Genomic DNA, 21,177 nt, shown 5'->3' with positions numbered 1-21,177 from the left:
CCAGATCAAGGAATGCCCAACTAAGTAGCTTGGCGAGGGGAAGATAGGCCAAAAAAGTAAACATTCCTGTCCCTCCCAGACATAATTACCAAAGAAGAGACGGTGGACTTTCCTTCTTGGCAATGGCAAGACCTAACCCTGCTTACCCACCTCCTGAGTGTGGCACTACAGGTGTTTACACCAGTCTGTATCCTGGAACTAGTATCAGGTAACTCGAGCACATTTCTGAAATACGGTTTTATTAGTCACTCGATCCATCACCTGTCACCAATGTGACAGGTTCTGAGAGCAAGTAGGGAATGTGTTGATGCCTGAAATGGAGCACAGTCTCCTACAGGTACCTGTTATGTGGATCAGTGTGGTCCAGAATGTTATGTGATGATGTAAATGTTCCATAGTCTGCCCTGTGCAATCCAAATGCATCCTAACTACATGTGGCCACAGCACATATGAAAAGGAGCTAGGGCTAGAATTGTGTTTTTAATTCTGACTGGTTTAAATAGCCACTGTAGCTACTGTACTGGCCAGCAAGGTCCAGATGAAGGATTTGACAACAGGAATATGAGCAAAGTGCTAGGAATGGCACAGATCTCAGTATGTACTACAGGGATTCAGAGAACAGGGCCAGGCATGCTCATGCCATCCTGACTCAGGTTTACTGGCTGAATCCTAAGGAGCAAGTGTCTCACTCGTTTCTGCTGCCCAGGGAGAACCCTGCTGAAATACACTACCCAGGCTCCTACAGTCAGGGCCAGTGACAAACGAGCCAGCTGGGAGAAAATGTCCAGGGTGATGAGGGGATTCATAGCTCTATCTTCAGTGGGCAGTGAGAGGTTAACTTTTAGCCAACCTTAGTGGGCTGCCGTCTATGGGGTCGCACCGAGTCGGACACGACTGAAGTGACTTAGCAGTAGCAGTCCTCTTTCAAATGGAAACATCCACAGACTCCTACTACAAACAGCAGAAACTCAGAGCTGTTTTAGTTCAAGGCAGGGTGGGCACCCAGTGGCTGTGCCTCCTTAGCCCTCGAAAGGATAAAAGGAAATTCCTCACTGACCTCACTCCCAACTGCAGCACACCTTGAGATCAATAATGAAGCTTCATGTTTATTTCTTTGAACAGAAATTTATTCTCAGAATAATGCACAAAAGCATAGGTTGAGGCTGCCGTTGGGAGGCCTCCCTCCCTTCCTCTGCCGCCACCTCCCCTCCTCTTTGAATGCCAGGGAGAACACAGTTGAAGGAAACATGCAATCACAAACAATGATCAACTCTAAAGACAAAAGGTTTGGTCCAAAAGAACTCAACATAATTAATCCAATTACCGTGAAGAGCTTCACTGAGTAGGATTAAGATATTGCAGATGTAGTGTTTCCACAGGGCGGCTCTTCAGTGCACCAGGGGGGCCTGCTTGAGGGAGATGAGGACAGAACGCATGCGGGAGACATCTTTGGCCTGCTTGCTGGACTTGGGGTTAAAGTCACACAGCCGGGCCACCCGTTCCCACTCAGTGCCTGGGGACGACTCCTCAATGTCATTTACAAAGGCTTCTTCTGCTGCCCTGGAAGCAACAACAAAAAATGCTGATTTAACGCAGACTCCCCATGTGAGCTACCTAGTTATGGAAACAACTGCCTCTGAATGCCTAACCTAAAAGCATTCTGATTTTCCGAAGACTAACAGCCCTGGCCCAGGTCAAACTCAGGAGCAGACACATGGCCAGCTTTCCTAGGCACAGGGTGCCCGGACTGCTGTGTAAAATGTTGGAATACAGGTGTTTGGTTCAGGGCTCTCTCCCTCTCTGTTGATACAGAGAATTAAAGCAAGTCCTTAGCCAGCTACCCACTGCCTTCATTAGCAAGGGCAAAGCAGCAGGCTGGCCAAGAACTTGAACAGCAGTTTATGCTGGCCTGTACTGAATTTCAAGTAAATTTAGAGACTTTGAAAGAAGCCCACAGGTCACTCTGCACAACAGCCTCTGGATTTATTCCAGAGGGCTGATCAAAAAGGAATTCAAGACAAAGCACCCATGCTAGCAGGCACTAGAGACTAAAGCCATTCTAGAAGGGTTGTTAGGACATTCTCCAGTTCAGCCAAAAGTTTTGCCATTTTCCCTCCAGCCAGGTGCCGTGGGCCTCTCGGCACACTCTGGCAGGGGTGGGCACCCAGCGGCTGAGAGCCGATCAGTGTGAGTTGCTTTTTGGTAGGATGCTCTTCCAACATTCATTCACACCAAGGTCAGCCCATCCCCAGCTGGGCACTAACTGGTGGGAGCTACAGCCTAAAAGGACAGTGGTAAGAGGAGGGAAGACACACTATTTCATCTACTCCAACAGGCATCACGGGCAAAGCAAAAGCAATGGAGATGACTGGTCTGTGGCAACAGAGGGGTGGCACTCTCACAGGGATGGCCGTGGCAAACACCGCGGAAGCCCAGAGCCACTACAACACTCGACTTCATGGCACACACAGGGGCAGTGAGGAAGGTTTACTTAACTGTTCTAGGCTGTAGCAAGGATGGTTTATGTTTGTGCTTAAAGGTGAAGAGAAGAAAAACGAGAAAAACTTTAGGTCAGATACAGAAAATGAGAATGGGCTCAATGCAGATGGTCAGTAAGCTAGACATGCCCTTGCCACTCTATACTCTGAGGGACGTGCAGCTGGCTTTGCTGGGCCACCCTGCTGCCCAGCAAACCCAGACTCGACCTTTCTAGTCTCCATCTCTACTCCAGAGAGAATGTGCAAAAAGCAAACCCAACACCACCTGTAAGTCCAGCATTTCACAAGTCTCATTGCAAACGCACCCAGGGGCCCAAGAAACTCAGCTCTACTTCCTAGCTGGTTGACGAGCTCAAGGTCAAGGCCCTAAGAGGCTCTACCAGACCTCAGCCTGTGGTCTGCCCTTCCCACAAGTTCTTCTCTTCCTCCATTCCACCCTCACCTCCCTTATGTCAAAAGGCTAGTAGGCTAGTCATAAAAGGAGGAAACACACAGCTGAGCAATACTGCTTTGACAACAGGAATTCTTAAAAACAAACTCTCCCAGAGAAGATGCAGTTTTCTTCGGGGGTAAAAGCCACCATGGCCTGTATCAGCCAGCTTTGGCTATCTTGACCTCAAAGTTGGGGGTCTCTCTATGTCAGTGTGGGGGACAGGACATCAGAAGCTGGCAACTAAACAACTATTTCTGATATGAGGCCACAGAGAAACAACTGCAGACCCCCAGAGGAAACAGCCCCCTCTACTCTGACTCTTCTGCCCGGAGGGAGAAGCAACCAACCCCATGTTCTTCAAAGGAATTAAGTGTGGAAAATGCTGCCCAAACTGGCTCCTAACCCAGGACTTTCCCCTCCCCGCCCCTTCCCACCTGGGGCAGAGTGGCAGCAACAAGAGGTCAGAGTCTCCAACCCCCAATTCCAAAACCTTCCCAGATGAGATCACAAATGACCCACATTTTTAAAGTGTTAGCTTCCTTCCCTCCAAAACCCCAAAATGAAAAATGGCAACCAGAGTTGCAGAGAGCTGTGATTCTGTGATAATGGAACATACCCCCAGCCTATCAACTCTTAGGCAGCCCCCACAGTGCCAATCTGAAATAATTTAAAAAGCAAAGCAACTTGTGACATAAAAGGAGCATTAACTCTAAAACAAAAAGTAGGAATTAAAACAAGAAAAGGAATTAGTTTTGCAACATACACATAACCAATCACGTCAGCGAAGGGTTGTTTGTAGAAAGCTTCATCTGCCACCCTAGACAGCAAGAGGTCCAAAAGGCAGGCAAGCAGGCAGGAAAAAAGAGAGAACATTGAGAAGTAGAAACATCTCAAATCCACAGTAGGGGCACAAGTGCTCTGGGGAGCTGCTCCCAAGGCTCCATCCTAGCCCAGCGAAGGTCCAGCGCTGACACTCTGCAGGTAAGGCTCCCTGCCGGCCTTCCCCACAGGCTTCTCCGGGCAGTGCTGTCAGCTTCGCCCCCAGGCCTTCCCCCAGCAACGACGAGCATCTCCTAAGTATCCACTGACGGGCTGAGCCCTTTGACAAGACGTTGTGTCCGTTCTATCCTCAACCCCAAGCAACCTAGGGCCACTGAATGTTACTTTAGAGATGACGTGATAGGATGAAGCAAACCTGTTCAGCAGTAAGTGGCAACAGGGGCAGCAGAGCTCACAACCAAGGCTGCCTGAGTTCTTCCTTGTAGTTACTGCTGCTCCCCAACTGGTCCACACTCAGGAAGCCACGCCCCTTCCTGCCAGCCTCAGTCAACATCCCTGGGCACCACTGCCAGACACTAGGCATGCTAGGGCCCAAAGCCAGCTTAATCTTGGATTATCCAACTACTGCTTCCCCACATTGCCTGGCTGGGACCAATTTCCTGTATTCTGGGACCATACAGTCATCTCAAAATGGCACCTTAAAGAAAAAAGCAGCTGGAGGCAAGCAGTGAGAGACCTGCAGACAAGGGTCCTGGCTCCGGCACCAGTGAACTGTGGGTCCCTGAACACAACTGTCTGTCCACTCAGTTCCTGCCGGACTTGACTGCTGACGATGTACAGCCCAGAAACCAGCACCTCATCCTGAACTCTCACATTGGAATGGGTCAAAATGGGAACTCTGGGACAAGAAGGAAGAGGGGTGAGCTGGGTGGAGGAGTTTACAAAGCAGGGGAGAGGCTCAGTCCCTGGGCTGGCCGGCCCCCCTCACCCAGCATGGGTGGGTGGACAGGGAACCTCCCACAAGGAGTCTTACCCTGTCCTTTGCCTGGTGAGTTTGGGGCACAGGAGTGGGAAGGAGGTTTTTAAGGACAGTCATGACTGGTCATTAACCTAAGCTCACATATTTATTTGAAGAGAAATTCTAGTATTTTTAAACTCAGACCCTTGCTTTGCTCCCATTTTGGTTTATACATAGGAGGTGTTTTGTGGAAATTTAAAGAAGCCTGATTGTAACTCCCAAGTGAGTCAGGAGAAAAATAGAGTAGTTTGTGGGCACACGGAGTGGGAGGGAAAGGGAAGGCAGGCCAGCTTGTAAACCCCCAATCCTTTCAGTTTACACAAAGGCCAAAACCTAATCAATTTCAACTTGTGTCTGCCTCTACTGGGAGAGAATAAAGGTTTAATGACTCCTGTTGAAGGCGTGTCTAACACAAAAGTTTGTGTCAGGCTTTTACTCCTTTGCAGCTAGCTTGAGACGAAGGAGCTGTTGGTAACAGGACAGCACAGCACCAGAACAAAAGGAAAACCACACACGTCAGCTCAGGTGCCCTTCCACCTGTTTTGTTCTTTACCCACCAGACAGAGGGCCTGAAAGCAGCAATCCTTAGGCAAGGCAGAAAGGGACCCTGAACATGGAGGGTCAGCCAGGTTTTACCAAGTACTGAGAGCAGACCCAGCCTGAGGCAACTCACTAGGGTAAAAGGGGCCTCTCACGGTGTCTGTGCAAAGCACCCACCCTTCTTTCTTCAGAAATCTGAACTTGCACCTGGGGGAAGTAATCTTGAATGAGTACATTATAAAGGAACCAGGGCCCATCAGCTTCAAACTAACCACAATCTCTCAGCAGAAGCCCCGGTAGCTAATGCTACTCTTAGCAACTCAACTCCAACCAGAGAGGAGCCCCACCATATTTGCAACAGAACTTCAGGGGGAACCGGACAGCACGCCTGCAGAGTCCATGCCCCACAGGAGGGTGGCCAGGACAGAGGCTCAAGCCTGGCGCCCGAGGGAGTGACAGAACCGAGAATGGCCAACGGGAGACAGGCGGCGAAGGCTGCTGCACACACAGGCCACCTGTTCTGCCGTGGCTGCCCCACGATGGCAAAGAGGTCAGCTCCCTCTTGCCTGGAAGATTTCCAGCTAAGAGCTACCCGAGACAAGGGCACAAAGGTTCTCTCCCACGAAAAGTACAAAGAGCCCCAGGCCGCATCTGATCCAACTTTACACTGAAGTGAGTGGAGCGCCAGTGCAGTGAAGCCAGTTCCAGGTCTGGCAGGGGAAGCAAGCCCACTGCCTGCACCCAGCAGACAGCGCGGCCCCTGCTTCTCTTTCTGAGCTGCTTCCAAGTGGACTCCAGGCGCAGAGCATTTAAAGACCATAGTTTCTGGTCGGTGGTCATAGGAGAGGGACCGTGTTTACTCCCTGCAACTACTCAACCTTCAATGAGCATGGAAATTCGGAAAAGAGCATTTTTAAAAAGTCACCTCAAGGTTTTCTTCGACACAGATGATAAGCACCCAGAGAACCTTTAATCCAAAGTCACTGTGTGGGAACATCTTGGCCGCCTGCTGACAGCGCACATCCCACTACTGGACCCTGTGGGGAGCAGCCCTCAGAGACCTAAGCTGGATTTAGGGGCAGTGACATGACGGAGTCTATAATCATCTCTGAAGTACTGAGATCCTGGATTAGTGATGAAAGCGGCCTTTCATTTCAGGGTTAGGTTTTTAGACATGGACTCATCCATGAGATGATACCGCCTTCTGTGGAATCATACCATTACAGGCGGTGCAGACTAACCAAACTCTCAGCTGCAGAGCTAGATTCACTGCAACTAGGCTGGTGAAAAAACAGGCTGAGTTATTCTTGTAAAGACCCGAGAGACTTGCAACTTTCATGTTTCACATATATTTTTTAAAACTTGCAAAGACATTTCACACTAAAAGAGGTGGCAGCTGAAAACCTACAACGGCTGTGGAGACGGACCCGACTGTACAAGAAGCAGCGTAGACTGACCTGTTGTTGGCTTTTGTCTTCTGTAGCTGCTCATCCTGCCTCGCATACCACTCGTCCAGCTCCTTTATTGCTTTTTCTTTCCACTCCGCTTCCTGCTTCCGAGAATTGGCATCTTTAAGGGAAGGAAAAGAAAGACAACACAAATGAGGCAAAATGCAAACTGAAGTTCATTTATTTGGGGCTTATTAACCTCATGCTGTGTGCGGGTGCATGTTAGAAGGCGAACAGTAGAGAAGAAAGATAAAATTCTATTTTCCTCATTTGTGTGTCCAGCTCTCTCTACCAGCAATTCTACTCAAGGTGTTTCTGCACAATTTATCCCAGTCCACCTACACCTTAGTGGATCACTAGTTTGGGGGTTTGAGTAGAGAGAAGTGGAAATACCAACTTAATTTTTAAAAAGGCTTTTGAGACACCAACTGGGTAAGAAGCAACTACAGATGATTCTTTAATAATGCTGCCAGGTCAGGGTGGACTATTCATATTAGGTCATCTTCTAATAAAATTTCCTCACAAACTATATTCCACACCCCAAGTTGGATAATTAATGGTTTTGTGAACAGAAGGCAGCACTCTCTTCACCAGATGCACATTTACAGAGCAGGGTGATATCAGAAAACCTATTAGAGGTAGAGATGATTCCAGAACCAGGCAAGAGCAGAATATAGATGGAATTGAGGGGACCACAAAATATCTACTCCTGCTGAGACAGCAGAGTGAGTTTGGCAGAGCTAGGACAGAAGAGAAAAATCCCAATGGGGAGAACTGTAGGGTGAGGCGAGGGATCGTTATTAGTGGCTTTCCACGAGGTTCTAGACGAGCGCGCAAAAACACTCCTAGGCCTTCTACACTGGATTCTCAGCCATCAAGTTTCTCAGAACTAAATATGAGTTCCCCTAAGATACTAAGCTAAAGACACGTCAGTAAACGGTAGAGAGAAAGAAATACAGATCATACTACTGCCACAGCTGAGCCCTGAAGTCACCCTGCGACTCCACTTTAAGCACATTCTCAAAAATGTCCTCTCTGGCAGGTTACTTCACACACATCTCATTTAATTTTACAACAATCCCAAGAAAGCAAACTAGTTCCATCTTCAGCAGTGAGAAAAACTACAGCTCAGCAAGTCTGAGTAACTTTCCCAAAAGTTCTAAGTGGCCAAACCAAGATTCACACCAAGATTTGACTCTAAAGCTCACACATTCTTACTTCACTGTGCTGTCTCCACAGGGAGGGATGGAAAAAGGGAGGCAGAGCCAACAGAAGTCACAACTGTGGCCAGCAGATGGGCACCAGTGATCCCGACTAGAGTCTGGACAATGCAGAGCCAGAGCCCAAAATGTAACGGGTGTCCTTGAGGAGAGTACAAAGCAAACAACTTCTTGAAGGAAGAAATGATGCTTTCAGGGGCAATTTTAGGGCCTTTGCAAGAAAGGTCTCACTGTCTCTAACTACTAGAAATAGACTGGTAGCAGCTAAAAGATCCCCCAAAGTTTCCTATTATAAAGAACTTTTACCCGGTTTCCTAACTTATCAGAAGGTGACCAACCTAATGCTCAAGAGAATTATTTCACTCAAAATTTTCCACTGATAAGTATACCAGTAAACTTCTGATGTGTGTTTGTCCATGGCATTAAGTGTATGTGGAGTAGAGGGCACTGTGATGCAGGGAGAGATGCTGTGGGCCAATGGTACCCTGTGGACAAGAAAAAAATTTAAAATATAAGGTCTCCTTTTCAGGAGTTGTGAAATTACTTCCAAAAAATTAGTTTTGGATTGGGGAGTATTTTCCTTTTGTGTCATCTAATGATTTTTTTAAAAAACGTTATATATTAGAATCAAAATATGGAAATTTATCTCTGAAAAAGTAGTCAAAAACTGTGTCCATTTGCACAGATTACAGTTAATGCATAAAATAGTGTCTGTAAACCATCTTCTTGCTTTTATAGATTTAAGAAGTGACACTGGCAATAAGAATTTAGAATTCTTAAATGCTTAGCTTGATGCAGCAAAGATCTAAGCTGTAATACAACCTCTTTCTATCGGGGAGGGAGAAGGTAGAGCAGGGTTCACGGACAGCTGTCTTCTCTGGTCATGCTCATTACTGTTCACAGTAAATTATTGGAGAACACTTCCCACAGCTAAGCTGAAAACCAGGGATACTGCTTATCTATTTTTAGCATCCTGCACTTTCTCATAGTTCTTGCAAGGGAAAAAGGTGAAACTGCAGAAACACCTAATTCATGGACCAACTTAATTTGATTCCATTGCAACATGAGGCCAAATATCTGACTTCCCTCAGGAAGGCATCTTAAAAAAACGACACTTTGTGGAATATTCCCAAAGAGCCCATATTGTTAACTGAAAAAGGAAATGAAATTTTTCCACACACCAAAGTGTACTCTTCTCCATGTAGAAGTCAACTTTGCTAAACTTTAGGGAAAGAGAAAAGATATATCTGAGTTCTGCAACACGAAGAAGATTCCAGTAGCAATAATAGTTGCTACGTAAGTCTTGCCTCAAAGTCTACTCAGAAGAGATACTTGAAGAATAGCAAGAAGCAAGGCTGCTAGCACCATGAAGACCAATCTTCACCTTTTAAAAACTATACTATCCAGTACAGTGACCACTAGCTTCATGTGGCTATTTCAATTTATTAAAATTAAATAAAATTTAAAATTCAGTTTCTCAGTCATACTAGCCACAAGCAGCTAGTGGTTACATACAGAACAGCACTGATACAGAACATTTACATCATCAAAGAAACTGCTATTGAATAATGCTGAGCGATTAAGTGTGCCCGCTGTTTGGAAAGCCACATAAATTATGCTGGTAGACACTAATTGGCTGTATTATCTGGGTCAAGTCCTTTCCTATTTCTAGGTGTCAGTTACACCATCTGAGTCATGTTTTCACTAGTTCAGTCATTCTCAAGAAGGAATAATAACGCTGTCACTGTGGTTACAGACGCATACTGCTATTTCTAGATGTACAATAAAATATTTATGCATAAAGTATCTGGTGTCTATATCTGAATGGATCAGAAAAAAAATTATGTGTATATTCACAATACACATATAAATGTGTGGGCATGTGAGTGGGCTTCCCTTGTGACTCAGCTGGTAAAGAATCTGCCTGCAATGCAGGAGACCTGGGTTTGATCCCTGGGTTGGGCAGATCCCCTGGAGAAGGGAAAGGCTACCCACTCCAGTATTGTGGCCTGGAGAATTCCACGGACTGTATAGTCCACGGGATTGCAAAGAGTCAGACATGACTGAGCCACTTTCACATTAGTGTACAAAACATATACAGGATTTCCCTGGTGGTCCAGTGGTTAAGAATCCACCTTTCAATGCAGGAGAGGGAGTTCCATCCCTGGTTGGGGAATGAAGATTCCACATGCTGCGGGGTAACTAAGCCTGCGTGCCACAACTAAAACCTGCCACAGACAAATAAATATTTAAATACTAAAAATAAAAGCATATACACACACCTCATTTATACAGACAGCCAAATATGGCAAAATGTTCACTACTGAACCTGAAGGAAGGGGCACATTTTACTCTCCCTCTTTCTGTGTTTGAAATTTTAATAAGAAGTTGAGAACAGTACTATATGGTTAACATCCCCTGCCCCATCACACCTTTTCAACATGCATGGACAGATACCAAGTCTCTCCTAATCTTGACCAACAGCTGACACTCCATGGCGAAGGCTCTTCACCAAAGGCCGGGCTGACTGGCACTGACCTCAGGCTCGGCCTGCTCCCAAAATGCTGTGAGCTAAGTGCAACGCTGCTGAGAGATGGGTATGGATTCTGAAGCAGGGCAGACTTAAGCTGAAATTCTGACTCTACCACTTTTAGCTGTGTGATTCAAAAACTTACTCTGCCTATGATCCTCCTTTTCCTCACTCATGAAAATGTAAGAACTCACAGGGTGTGAGGGTAAGGAGACCCAATTGTCCGTATTTCCTAACATTCCTCACATTTTCCTCTTAAGCATTACCTTCAATTCAGCCTTCAAATTGTCAATGGACTGTGCAGTCCCTTGCATGGATATAACATCTTCAGGTTTATGAAGCACTTTCATATTTACCATCTCAGACTACCCTTGGGGTTGGTAACACTCTTACTTCACAGATGAAGAAACAGGCTCTAAGGTTTGAGCAACCAAGTGCCTACAACTAGTAAAGAGTTATGGTTTGGCCTGGAACCCAGTCTTTCACTCCAAGGCTCCACAGCGCCACTCTGCCCTTCCCGAGAAGAGAGGATGCACTTGTGACTCTGGGCTTGTGATGAAGCATCTCCATGCAGGTGGTGGTGTGATTTTCTCATTGTTAAAGATACCCTCCCCGAAACTGGACACGGACATTACGGCTAATTCAAGTTAAAGATGTGTAACAGTAGAGTCAAGGTCAACTATTCCACTGAAAACAAACACCCAAAGACAGAAAGGGATTCCTTACCAAGGGCTTCCAAGCGTTCTGTTTGCTCTTCTCTCCATTTACGGATACTTTCAGGCTCTGACTGCAATCGATCCACTTGTGAAATAGCTGCATAACTGTCTGTCGGCCCATTACTCTCCTTAACAGAAAACACAGTTGTGCTCTATCAGTACCAAAGCCTCCTCCCAGACATGCCCTTCACCCAGGTTAGAACCCCTGGTTGCGTGCCACACTGACGGCTGCTCTAAATGTAAAGGAGCAACAGCAGCAGCCTTACATGCTGGTTGGAAGTTTTCAACGTGATGCGCTCAAGCCTTACAACCCACAAGGGAGGCAGAGTAGTTGTTATCCAGCTACTAAATGAGACATGAGTGGGAGAAAGCAAAGTTGGGGAAGTGGGTAATGGACTTACTAGGAAAACAGTATTATGAATTTTGCTTTCCTTACTTGACAAAGAGACTGTAATATCTTCAAAGTAACAAAGATGAATACACAGTACAGTAAGGACCAGAACCTGACACTTCCAAATGCTTATTATACAATACAGGGAAAAGTTCACTTAATACCACCTCGGCAAAATACAGTGGATTCTAGGGAAAAGAGAGTCCAAAAAAAAAACCGCATAGTTAGTACAGTCATACCAAGAAAAAGAAAAAAAGGCAGGCAAATGTGAATCCCAGTGTACGTGGCAGGGGGTAGGAGGGAGCGGGTGGGTAGGGGGCTGACTCTTCTTTATAGTGGGTAAGATTGGGGAGCAAGTTGATAAAGATTCAAATGGAATCTAATCTTTAGAGAATTATTGCACCTACTGAACTAGGAATATGACCAGCTTAACCTCAGCAGGCTGTAAACCAAGATGGAAACAAACTATTTACAGTAGTATTTACTTATTATTAGCACTGTCCATGTTTCAGCCACATAAACCCTTTATCTCCCAAACACCTTGCAAGGCAAATTTTTATTCCCATGGCACAGCTGGAGGATTAAACTGAGACCCAGGGAAATGACGTGTCCAAATACATAGCTAGTAAGAGACAGAGTCAGGACTGAACCCCATTCCACCTCCCTCCAAAGGCCAAGCTCTAAACCAGGGTTTGGAAACTACAGCCAGCTCAGCCACCTGTTTCTATAATTAAATTTTATTGAAATAGAGCCATGCCCATTTATTTACATACTGTCCATGGATTTTTTCATGTTATAACAACATAGTAGTCTGATAGAGAACTTACACTCTATCAAAGCTTAAAATGTTTACTATTAATATTGGTCCTTTACAGAAAAAGTTAGTCTACCCTTGGGGTAAACCAATTAAGACTAATCTCATCCTTCTTGACAGTTAACTGGTTGAGGCTGCGCAGAAACCCAGGCAGAGGCAAAGCACCAAGCTGTTTCCCTGGACTACAGTGAAAAGGGAAACATCTAGTCAAAAGGGAAACAGAGGACTTATGTTGAGTGGTTGGGAGAAACCTCCATGCTGTTCTAGATGGTGTGACACGCACATGTTGAGACCTGGAAGTGTTTGTAGTCATTCTGCCACCGTGAAAGAGTATAAAACTGCAGTCAGCCAGCAGAACCAGAATCCTAGAGGAACTGAGTCAGAATCCTGGTCCGAGGACCCCTGGCCTATCCGAGTTCTTTCAATTATAAGAAATAGTAAATTCTCTGTATTTAAGCCCATGTCAAGTTGGGCTGGTGGGCTTCCCTGGTGGCTCAGTGGTAAAGAACCTGCCTGCCAATGCAGGAGACACAGGTTCAGTCCCTGGGTCGGTAAGATCCCCTGGAGAAGGAAATGGCAACCTACTTCAGTATTCATGCCCAGAGAATCCTATGGACAGAGGAGCCTGGCAGGGTACAGTCCATGGTTTCGCAAGAGTTGGACATAGTAACTAAACAAGTTGGGCTGGTAACCAGAAGCTCAACAACACAGAGGGAAAATAATGGTAGTTATCACAAACACCAGCCACCCCCACCATCACTATAATCTAAAAGCTAAATGGTTCGAATGTTGGTCCTACCACAGACTACCTTTGTACTTTCAAACTCCTGGATTCACCTCTGTATGCCTTATGTGTAAATGGGAATAACAACAGCATAGACCCCTCAGGGTGCTGTGAGAATTAAAAGGAAATTCAGCACAGTGTCTGACTCCGCACGGCACGCTGGCAGCCACTGTCGCCACTGCCACCATCATGAGCGGGTCATCTCTTGAGAATAAAGTTGCTAACGCTAGGGCCAGGCCAATCACATTTTAAAAGAATGCTCTATCAATGTCTGTCTTCAAATCCTTCCACTTTGGCAGGTAACATACCAGTTACTGATACACCCAGGAAAGTCAAAGGAGTGGCATCCTTTCTAGGACAGTCAATTCAAATCACAGAGAAGGAAGACTCTCAACACTATCATTCAACATCATCAGAGCTGTTGTACAGAGTCTGTACCTGGTAGTATTCTCCATTCGTCATTCCATCAACAGCATCTGCAAGACATAACATTTCAATCTGTCAGTGCTGGGCAAATGCTGGGCCAAAGGGTTACAAGGTATGACATAATATCATGTGTTATAAGTACTGTAAGTTACTAAACACTATCCCCGGGCGAGATACCAGAGAGAACAATGCACAACTTTCTAGTCAATGAAACCAAGATGTGCATACACAAATGACTTCACCAAAATGTGGACAAATCTGTCTAAAAGCTTTTCATGAGTATCTTCTGGCTTACAGAGATAATACTTAGAAGCCTGGCAGAAGAGCCTCACAGAGCAAGTTTCTCTATGAAGGTTCTAGAGAAGGCAAAGGTATGAAAGGGTGGCCTAGAATCCTTTACAGCAAGCAGAGATATGCAGCTTCATGTTTCAACCAAGGTGCTTTCCCGGAGGTCAGGACTCTCCATCCTTTGGCTGGAGCAGGTTTGGCACCTGAGGGAGGGTCTATAGTTGAGACTTCTTGCTAATGCCTCTGGTTCTCTTGCAATTAGTCCAGAACAGTAAGATTTGGGCATATCAAAATAAAAGCAGTGTTTTCAAGGATGCAAGTTACAAAAACTCAAGGTATATACAATCTGATCTTATTAGCACAATTAATTACTCATGAGCTAAATGAGAAAGTCGATCTCAGAAATATGAAAAATGTCTAAGACCTCGAGATTTTCAAGCCATACAGTATAAAATGAAGGTCCACAGGCTGAACATATTTTCTTTAAAATGCAAAGTACTTAATCAGGAAATTCCACAAAATCAGGATTTCTTGTGTGTGTGTGTGTGTGTGTGTGTGCGCGCGCGCGCATGCATGTGTATGTGTGGAGCGAGGGAGGGTGTACAGACAAGATCTGGCGATACTGGGCCTACATTCCTTAAATGAAGGCAGCCTTCATGTGCAGCATGCTCTGGACAACCTGCCAGTCCCCACTGGCCCCATTTTATGTTTTTAACCCATTCTGTGTGTCACTAATTCAAGTTACCTGATTGGTCCAATAAGTATGTGTTTCTAATCCATGCCCTGACCCAACAGCTATCACTGAGAGTCTGGACAGGGCCACACAGCAGCCCTTCAGAGTGGCCGCTCTGCCTTCCCTTGAAAGCTTCAATACAGGCACCATAAAAACGCAGTGCCCACCTACATATTCTACGTATTCTTTATCTGTTGGCTGACTTATCTCTACTGCCTACCATGCAGGACTTCTAGTATTTTGTCCAACTGTTTTCAAACTACCATGACTGTGTTACTGTGTAAGAGAGAAGAGATGAACCTAAAAGATATAAGAACCCAAGGAGTAAAAGGAATGCAGAGGAGCTGGTGTGAGTCACCGTCACAGGCCCTCAGAAACATCAGAGCTTTTCCGAGCAGCCAGAGGCAAGGTGCCCTCAGCCACATTCTTTCCTTTGAACAGGCAGAGGTTGCGAACCACTCCTCCAGTCTTCTTGGTTTCTAACTGTAATAATTAAATCCATCTTAACTGCCTATTTTCCAAATCAACTTCATTGTCTTGCTTCTCCCAATTACCCTCCACTTGGCTTTTGGAGTACTGAAAACTTTCATTTCCTCACTTTTAAAAAAAAAAGAAGGAAAATGGAGACAAAAGAAAAGGCCACATACTTTCATTACTCGGCCTATTGGTTTCTATTTTTTTTTAGTTTATCTAATGCATATACATAAAATTTCTTTGAGCAAAATTAGACTCCTATAACAGGTGCTTTTAGTAATCCATTTATCTATATCATTAAATTCTCAACTTTTTAAGAATGAAAACACCCACTACTTATTGCTTCCAATGTGCCAGGCACAATGTTAATTAAACACTTTTTACACATTAAGTTTTAATCCTCACAACAAATATCTATGTAGCAGCAATTCACCAATGACCTTAAAATATGTGTATAGTTGGTTCCTTGAGAGGTAAGTAAGGTGTTCTTGAAGGAGCAGGTAATTGGTGACAATGTTTTCCCTCTTAAATTTACTTTTGAGTTTGAGCATGTTTTAAAATTTTTACTAAGGTGACAGCAGGAAAAAAACTTTAAGGTCCCCTTGTTGTGCCAAACTTCTATCCTGAAGTAACCACCTGACATTTGAATTTCTTCTTTACTAAACTGCCTGCATTTTGCCCATTTTTCTGCTGTATTTTGATCTCTAAGTATTCTTTCTGTATTAACTATTTGTTCTCTCACATTACAAATATTTTCCCCATTATCTTTTTGTATGATTTATAATAGTTAATACCCAGAACTACTTAACTTGTATGAGACATTATCAGACTTTTTTTTCCTTTATGAGTTCTCTATCTGTTCTGATGATGAAGGCCTTTCCTACTCTTAGGAAAACAAAAAGGCATTTACTTTTCTTCTGGTACTTTAAAAAAAAAGCCTCTTCCATCCACTTGGAGTTTATTTTTGTATAAAATTAATAAAGCGAAGTAACTGTAAATCTTTGAGCCTCAATGGCTAGTCCAGCCAGGCCTACTTTCTGGTTAATATATTATAGTTAACAATTATCCAGTTAATATATTCCAACCCAGGGCCATTGGCAGTAGGAGAGACTTTGATCACTACTCCAGACACAACAATTCTCATCCCATAGCTCCAAGTCACATGTTGCTTGTCCTGTAGGTCTGAAGACTCACCCAGCGTTGGCAAGTCCTTTGAGCTTTCATTCGTTACTCTTCTACTGTACTTACTGACATTCAACTGGCTCAAATGAAAGGCCTGTCTGTTGCTATAGAAACATGCAAAAGAAAGGCCACCCCAGGGCCTTGATTCATTAGGACAGCTAAGCTAGGCAACTTAATGCTCCAGAAGGAAACTTTCTAGGCACCTCAGACAGAAACAAGGGCCAAGAATAAATTTCCAGAGATGAAAGACTATCCCAAGCCCACTTCAACTTCATTTTCCCCAACCACTGGAAGTCAGGAAGACCTGGGTCTGAATTCCTACGGAGTCATGTATTAGCTTGCCACTTTCTGAACACTGCTTCATTTCCACAATGATCAGTTCTCCCCTGAAACAGAATGACACCACCACTCTACCTGCAGAGTTACTGCATGTATCTGAAAGTACAGGGCACCTGGGCACAGCAAATGTGCATATCACTAAGTATCATGCCTGCAATTTCCCTGAACTTTCCTCCACCACTACCAAGAAAATCACTCTCCTTAAATTCACATGCCTCTCGTACTGTGAGTGCCTCACTGCCTTACTCTCTCAGCAGCTCCTTGATCGCTTCTCTTCTCCTCCTCCATCCTTAGTGCTCAGGATTGAAGGCTTTTCCTCAGCTCTGCTGCTGCTGCTAAGTCGCTTCAGTCGTGTCCGACTCTGTGCAACCCCACAGACGGCGGCCCACCAGGCCCTGCCGTCCCTGGGATTCTCCAGGCAAGAGCACTGGAGTGGGTTGCCATTTCCTTCTCCAATGCATGAAAGCGAAAAGTGAAAGTGAAGTCGCTCAGTCGTGTCCGACTCTTAGCGACCCCATGGACTGCAGCCTACCAGGCTCCTCTGTCTATGGGATTTTCCAGGCGAAAGTACTGGAGTGGGCTGCCATTGCCTTCTCCTGACCATTTGTTCTTCCTCAGTATCCAGGAGCCACTTCACTCAGCTGGTTACCTCCCACCTCTAAACTTATGTTTTTCTCATCTCCTAAGGACTGAGGGCATCATCCAAGGCTCAGGCTTAGCCCCTCCTTCATGGACGTTTTCCCCAAGTCTGGGGGAGTTCAGATATGTTCCTCTTTCCTCAGTCTCTGTTACTGCCTCCTGTCTGTATAGCTCTGCACAGTAACACATCAGATACAGAGTTCCCTCTTAAAATCTGTTTCTTCAGTGCACCCCAAAGCCTATCGGCTTTGTAACACCCTTCTCACCCCACTCCCAAAGAACAATGTGTATACACATTATAATAACGTGTATAGTAATTACTGTACACAGCAGGAACTGTGTATAGTAATAACATACCAGGTTCTGTGTGTAAGCACTTTACAGATGCTCTCCAATATAATCCAACCCTGTGTGGTGTTTATCTGCACCTTTAACAAAGAAGAACATTGAGGAAGGGCAGTAGCAGGTTATGTGAGGCAGGTTATGTGAGTTGTATGAGACCACAGAGCTAAATCCGCCCTCAAGCAGTCCATGCCAGCACAGGATCTTCACCACTAGAGACAGAGAGAGAAAGAGGAGAGAGAGGAGGAAAGAGAGAGAAAAAGAAAACATGTCCAACTAGTGCTCTAATCCCTAAGGGAAGTGCTGACCACTGCACGTTGTTTTTTTTTCTGACCACTGCACTGTTACCAACCTCAACTACACTGTCAAGAGATGGCTTTAAGTCTCTAAATGCTTAGTTCACTAAGAAAGCCCTTCCTAGGAACTAAGTCAGCAATCATCCCTTCCTTCCCTTTGCTGAAAGCTTGATGACCAAGGGATCCGTGTGTCCAATTATACTCTTTCCATTTTACCTCTCCTAACTGCCGTCGCCAAGATCTGCCATTCTATCCAGGACCTCTGCAGCTGGATGTGCAGTTTTTGCATATTCCTGTGTACATACTGTGTGCCTGCCCTCCTTCCTACTAACTGGTCTGTGTAGGCTCAGATTTGCCTTAAGTCTGGCCCAACTGCGCCAATGCGGTTGCGCCTCTGAGGCCAGGCTCAGGGCACAGCAATTGCTCAAGGAAAAGTTCCTGAACTGAATGGGCTTCCTCTGGCTCCTAAGCTTGTCATCCCGTTTTCTTGGCTTCTTTAGCCCGTCCGTGCCCAAGAGCGCTCAAACACACTCTTTGGACAGACTAAGCCTGCCGAGCCTGGGTTTCCGGATGACTGGGCCCGGGGCTCGTTTCCTCTTCGCACTCAACCTCCCGGACGGAGAGGCACAAGAGTTACATAGAGCTCTCAGACCCACTGTGGGCCGAGTTTCCGGAGCAGCGCTTCCGCCCCGAAAGCACCGCACTTACCTGGAATCCCCGGCGGCTCGCCGTGAGGCTGGGATCCGGGGGCGCCGCCGTCCAGGATGGCGAAGGCCTCGTCGTTCTCTATGCCCGCAATCTCGCTCTCCTGCTGCGCCAAGAAGGCCGCGGCAGGATCCTCTTCGCCGGCCACTCCGTTCCCCAGGGCGGGACCGCCAGCGGGGACGCCGAACGGATCTAACTCAGCCATGGCGGGAAGTTCGACGGCACCGACTTTCAGAGAAACACCAACCGACCAGCAAACACCACGTCCGGCAGCGGCCGCTGTGCTTGCTCCTGCTATCAGAGGCAAGTTGGAGGAGGGAGAAGGCGGAAGCGGAAACCCGGCCCCAATATCCGGCCGGTCCAGGCAGTGTTGGAGAGCCGAAAAGGTAATACCCAATCAGAGGGCAGAAGTAGCTCCAGAGTTAACAAATCAGCAAGAGGAGAGGCGGACCCCCGAGTAAAACTCGTGACTCGGGAAGCACCTGCGTGGAGGGCGCTGAGCCGAGCCAGCACTGGGCGGGCGGAAGTAGTAAGTGATTTAAGGTAGCCTTGCTTGATCCGGCTTTGGGGCTGTACTGACCCGGGACCGCCATCTCGGACGGGACTCGCTTGTTGAACTGGGAAGTGAGGTAAAGTTAGGGCGGCGATGATTGGCCGACTGCAGAAGAGTCAAGCCACGTAGGCTTTCTGAATCTCAGTTTCCTCATTTGAAAAATAGGAACAAGGATCTGGCACTACTTCCCTCATAGGATTACTGGAAAAACTGAATCCTTTTATGGCTATGTACTGGGTTTCTTTAAAAAAAAAAAAAAAAAAAAGTGTTTGTTAACCCGTTCACGCCTTCTGGGTGGTTTTCTCCCTTAGAGCCTCCTGACTTAAATGTAATCAATTCAAATCCACTCTGACTTTTCTCCCCCGTGGTATTATTATAGGGCTTCCCTGGTGGCTCAGATGGTAAAGAATCTGCGTGCAGTGCAGGAGACCCACGTTCAATGTCCTGGTCAGGAAGATCCCCTGGTAAAGGAAATGGCAACCCACTGCAGGATTCTTCCCTAGAAAATTCTGTGGACAGAGGAGCCTGGCGGCCTGCAGTCCATGGGTTGTAAAGAGTCGGACACGACTGAGCAAGTAACAGAACAGTATTATTATAAAAACACGAATATATCCCCTTTTACAAACTCCTTTTGCAGCCGTTAGTCTTTTCAGAGCTAGACTGAAGTTTCTAAAACTGAAAAATTCCTTAAGGATCATCTGGTTCCTAGGAAAACTGAGTTCCCCCTCCGCCGCCCCGCCCCGTGTAGGAAGGAGTCAGTCCCAGAGGAAACCTAGGTGTCCTAGGCAATTCCAAATGGTGCTAGCCACAACATCTTGAATATATACACACCTTTCCCAACTAAGGACTGCAGGAATTTTGTTTAAAAACAGAGTTCTGTCAGTATGTTAACATGGATAGTTAATTTTGCCTATACTATAGAGAGGAGGGAGAAGGCAATGGCGCCCCACTCCAGTACCCTTGCCTGGAAAATCCCATGGATGGAGGAGCCTGGTGGGCTGCAGTCCATGGGGTCGCGACTGAGCGACTTTCCTTTCACTTTTCACTTTCACGCATTGGAGAAGGAAATGGCAACCCACTCCAGTGTTCTTGCCTGGAGAATCCCAGGGACGGCGGAGCCTGGTGGGCTGCAGTCTATGGGGTCGCACAGAGTCGGACACAACTGAAGTGACTTAGCAGCATAGAGAGGATAATCCAGTGATTTCCAGTTACTCATATTCATGTGGCGGCGGGGTCTTACGCACTGGTGAAAAGAAGGACCTTTCTGTTTCACCACCATCACGCCAAAAAATAAAATGTTAAAAACAGAAACAAACCAAGAAACCCGCCAGAGGTCTAAGTTGCCTCTAGTCAGCAAGGGACAACAAAGTGGTTTCTAAAATATATACACTAATACTTATTCACACAAAAGGGTAATTGTTTCCTTAATGCATGTATTACCTTTAAAATCATTTAAAGTATGGAGTGTAGAAAAGTTTTGAGGAAAAACATTTAAGAACATAAAATTGTAGGGCCTGAAATTTACTCAATTCCCTCCCTGCTTTTTGTTTTAATGCTCATCCCTGAACATGAATTGGCTCATCTCTAACATAAATTTGCAACAATGCATGAAGCAGTTTCATATTCATCTTCTCTTTGAAACAATATATCCTGGCCCTGTTACGGGGATAAGGCAGAGGGACTACCCTGAGGGGGTCCAAGGAAGACAACCTTTGGCTGCTTACAGCAGTAGTAGCTGAGGGACAGACAGCATTCTTTTGGAGGCAAGGGCATAACTCTGGGAAAGCCATCCGGACAGTCACTCGCTAAAAGAGGAACCACTTCTCATCATGCAAAATCAATAGGTGTTTGTACAATCAAAACTGGGGAAATCGGCTGACGGCTTTAGGGACGACAGAGGTGGCTTGGAGCTCGGATATGGAATTTGGTTAATATTTAGAAGAGATTTAGAAGATTTAGAAGAGTTTCCCCAAAGAGAGGCAATGCCAAAGAATGCTCAAGCTACTGCACAGTTGGCACTCATCTCAG

The 21,177-nt window shown here is 45.8% G+C and overlaps 1 protein-coding gene across 2 annotated transcripts; it reads right to left on the bottom strand.

Annotated features, from left to right (window-relative positions):
• Positions 1-1,105: 1,105 nt before the first annotated feature.
• On the bottom strand, positions 1,106-18,947 carry CLTA (clathrin light chain A). Of its 2 annotated transcripts, XM_055578532.1 has the most exons (6): positions 18,600-18,947; positions 13,611-13,648; positions 11,194-11,311; positions 6,727-6,838; positions 2,497-2,532; positions 1,106-1,560 (listed from the first exon to the last, which is right to left on the bottom strand). In XM_055578532.1, the coding sequence occupies exons 1-6, from the start codon at positions 18,799-18,801 to the stop codon at positions 1,389-1,391; spliced, it is 678 nt and encodes a 225-aa protein (XP_055434507.1). In that variant the 5' UTR covers positions 18,802-18,947; the 3' UTR covers positions 1,106-1,388. The 2 variants fall into 2 exon arrangements, with proteins under 2 accessions (XP_055434507.1, XP_055434508.1); XM_055578533.1 differs by lacking the exon at positions 2,497-2,532.
• Positions 18,948-21,177: the final 2,230 nt, after the last annotated feature.

The sequence above is a fragment of the Bubalus kerabau genome, chromosome 4, assembly GCF_029407905.1.
Source record: "Bubalus kerabau isolate K-KA32 ecotype Philippines breed swamp buffalo chromosome 4, PCC_UOA_SB_1v2, whole genome shotgun sequence".
NCBI lineage: Eukaryota > Metazoa > Chordata > Mammalia > Artiodactyla > Bovidae > Bubalus > Bubalus kerabau.
The sequence above is the reverse complement of the archived record's forward strand: the minus strand, read 5'-3'. Positions and strand labels throughout refer to the sequence as shown.